General features: G+C 38.5%; 1 protein-coding gene across 1 annotated transcript in view; it reads right to left on the bottom strand.

Moving 5' to 3' along the window:
• Positions 1–222: 222 nt before the first annotated feature.
• LOC107558426 (uncharacterized protein CXorf57-like) overlaps positions 223–2,200 on the bottom strand; it is a 7,949-nt gene continuing 5,971 nt past the window's right edge. Inside the window, exons 10-15 of the mRNA XM_016242089.1 lie at positions 2,016–2,089; positions 1,666–1,728; positions 1,539–1,588; positions 1,084–1,386; positions 815–967; positions 223–436 (exon numbers count right to left, since the gene is read on the bottom strand). Of these exons, the coding sequence (XP_016097575.1) occupies positions 315–436; positions 815–967; positions 1,084–1,386; positions 1,539–1,588; positions 1,666–1,728; positions 2,016–2,089 (765 nt within the window). The 3' untranslated portion in view covers positions 223–314. The remainder of the gene's footprint in view (positions 437–814; positions 968–1,083; positions 1,387–1,538; positions 1,589–1,665; positions 1,729–2,015; positions 2,090–2,200) is intronic.

The following is a 2,200-nucleotide window of genomic DNA, read 5'->3' as shown; positions in this document are numbered from 1 at the left end:
TAAATATATCAAAACTTAATTTTTGATTAGTAATATGCATTGCTAAGAACTTGATTTGAACAACTTTAAAGGCGATTTTCTCAATATTTAGATTTTTTTGCACCCTCAGATTCCAGATTTTCAAATAGTTGGTATCTCGGCCAAATATTGTCCTATCCTAACAAACCATACATCAGTGGAAAGCTTGTTTATTCTGCTTTCAGATGTTGTATAAACCTCAATTTCAAAAAAATTATCCTTATGACTGGTTTTGTGGTCCAGGGTCACAAATTGTTTTGTATCAGTGTGTCCTTGCATCTCCAAAATGTTTTCTGTCATCGTAAAGGAAATGCACGGTTTAGTACCAGTTCCATCTTCTCTCCTCCTAGTGCACATGCATCTAAGACACACAGCAGTCTTTGATTGGTCAACTGATTTGCGGTGGCGATCAAGTCAGCTGTTGGAGAAGAAAAAGAAACCAGATTTAAATGTTTAGCTCATTTATTACCATAGGAAATAAATAAATACAAATAAAATAAAAAGGAAAGGAAAAATAAGGACTGCTGGGTGGTCAGTTTTTAGTGGTAGTTGTTATTTTTATTTGATAGAATGATAATAATTCACACATAATAAGCTTCACCATAGACTTGACTTACAAAAGAAAAAAAAAACACTGCCCCTCTTTTATCAAAATGAATAAAAATCTTGTGATTTTTTTAGTAGCTGATAGCATTGTAGAAAAAATAAGACAGTTTATGTGTGAATGGATTTATGAAGAAAGTGTTTTTACTGAAATTCGTTCTGAATAAATAAAGCCCACTCGCTTCCTATTTACCAGGGCTTGGGGGCGGGGCGTGTGGTGAAAAGCCTCCATGTGATAGGATAGACTCCCAGGAGTTATTATGTGAAAGGGGGAGGGGCATCCAGTGCAAGTTTCCCGGGGCAACAGGCAGAAAAAGAACGTCAAGCATCACTCCATCCGATAGAGCTAAAGCAGGGGAAAAAGAAAACTTTTTAATCATTTACTACAATACTACAAACACGCTGTGACTAACACTCTGACTTCATGCAAAAATCACGTTCGAGTGTGTTTTAAATGTGCACCTCTCATTGTCAGAGTGTAGTAGCCAGTGTAGCAGGAGGCGGGGCTAAATGACTCCAGCTCTCTTTGTGGGAGGAGCTTGTGAAAGTTGTTAACCTGCAGCCCCACAGCAACAGCCTGGATGTGTCGCCGCTCATAACAAAAAACCCGTGGCAAAGTTTCAATGGCGACACGTGTCAGTCCCAGGCGTGAGGTTAAGGGACTAGTGGGCGGCGTTGAGAACTCTTCATCATCATCTTCTTCATTACTGTCATCTTCCTGTTCTCCGACTAGAAACTCCATGGCGCCATCAAACAGGGAAAAATCTGCAGGGCACAGTCAGGGACACAACGATCTTTCTCTGGAAATTCATAGCAAATCTGAGCAAATTGGCTTTTGACAAGGCATTTTTGTCAATATTCAGTGATAATCCTGATTAGCTGACTGGTTAGTTGTGAAATGATGTGCAGGAATTTACCTCTCTCTGCATCATCCTCTGTTGCAAGTGGTTGCAGAGGTGGTGCCAACCTGAAAAAGAGTGTATTATTATTCTCCACTGAATAACAGCAGTTCTTCTCTATTGGAGGGAAACCAAATATTCTTACCTCTTTCTAGGACTAGTACTGCTGAAAAGTTTCCGCTTCACAGGTGTCCTGTGAGGTTCAGACCTGTGGTAAAAACAGTTATAAATGAACTTGAAGGACAGTTTACCCAAAAATTAAAATGTAATAAAGATCTCATATGATCTTCTTTCTTAGAAAATCAAAAGGAGGGCTTTAGCTACTCAGTTCCACACAATGACAGTGAAGGTGAGCAGCTGCTGTCAAGTTCCACGGTAGCTATCGAATCTCATTTACACTTCTGCTTGTGTCACAGGTTACAAGACATTTTTTAATGATTTTTGGACAAATTTGTCCATACATTACATTAGAACCCCAAAATAACACATACACACCCCTCTCTTTGCCGTCGCACTCTAGGACTGAGTGGAGCTGATGGAAGATCTGAATACTGTGTTCGCCCACTGTCCTATAAAAGGAAAGAAAATAGAGATATAATAAAGAGAGGTACACTACTGTTTGAGGTCAGTAATATTTTTTTTAAAGAAATTCATATATATATATATATATATATATATAT

The sequence above is a fragment of the Sinocyclocheilus grahami genome, unplaced genomic scaffold (genome assembly GCF_001515645.1).
Source record: "Sinocyclocheilus grahami isolate Dianchi unplaced genomic scaffold, SAMN03320097.WGS_v1.1 scaffold645.1, whole genome shotgun sequence".
NCBI lineage: Eukaryota > Metazoa > Chordata > Actinopteri > Cypriniformes > Cyprinidae > Sinocyclocheilus > Sinocyclocheilus grahami.
The sequence above is the reverse complement of the archived record's forward strand: the minus strand, read 5'-3'. Positions and strand labels throughout refer to the sequence as shown.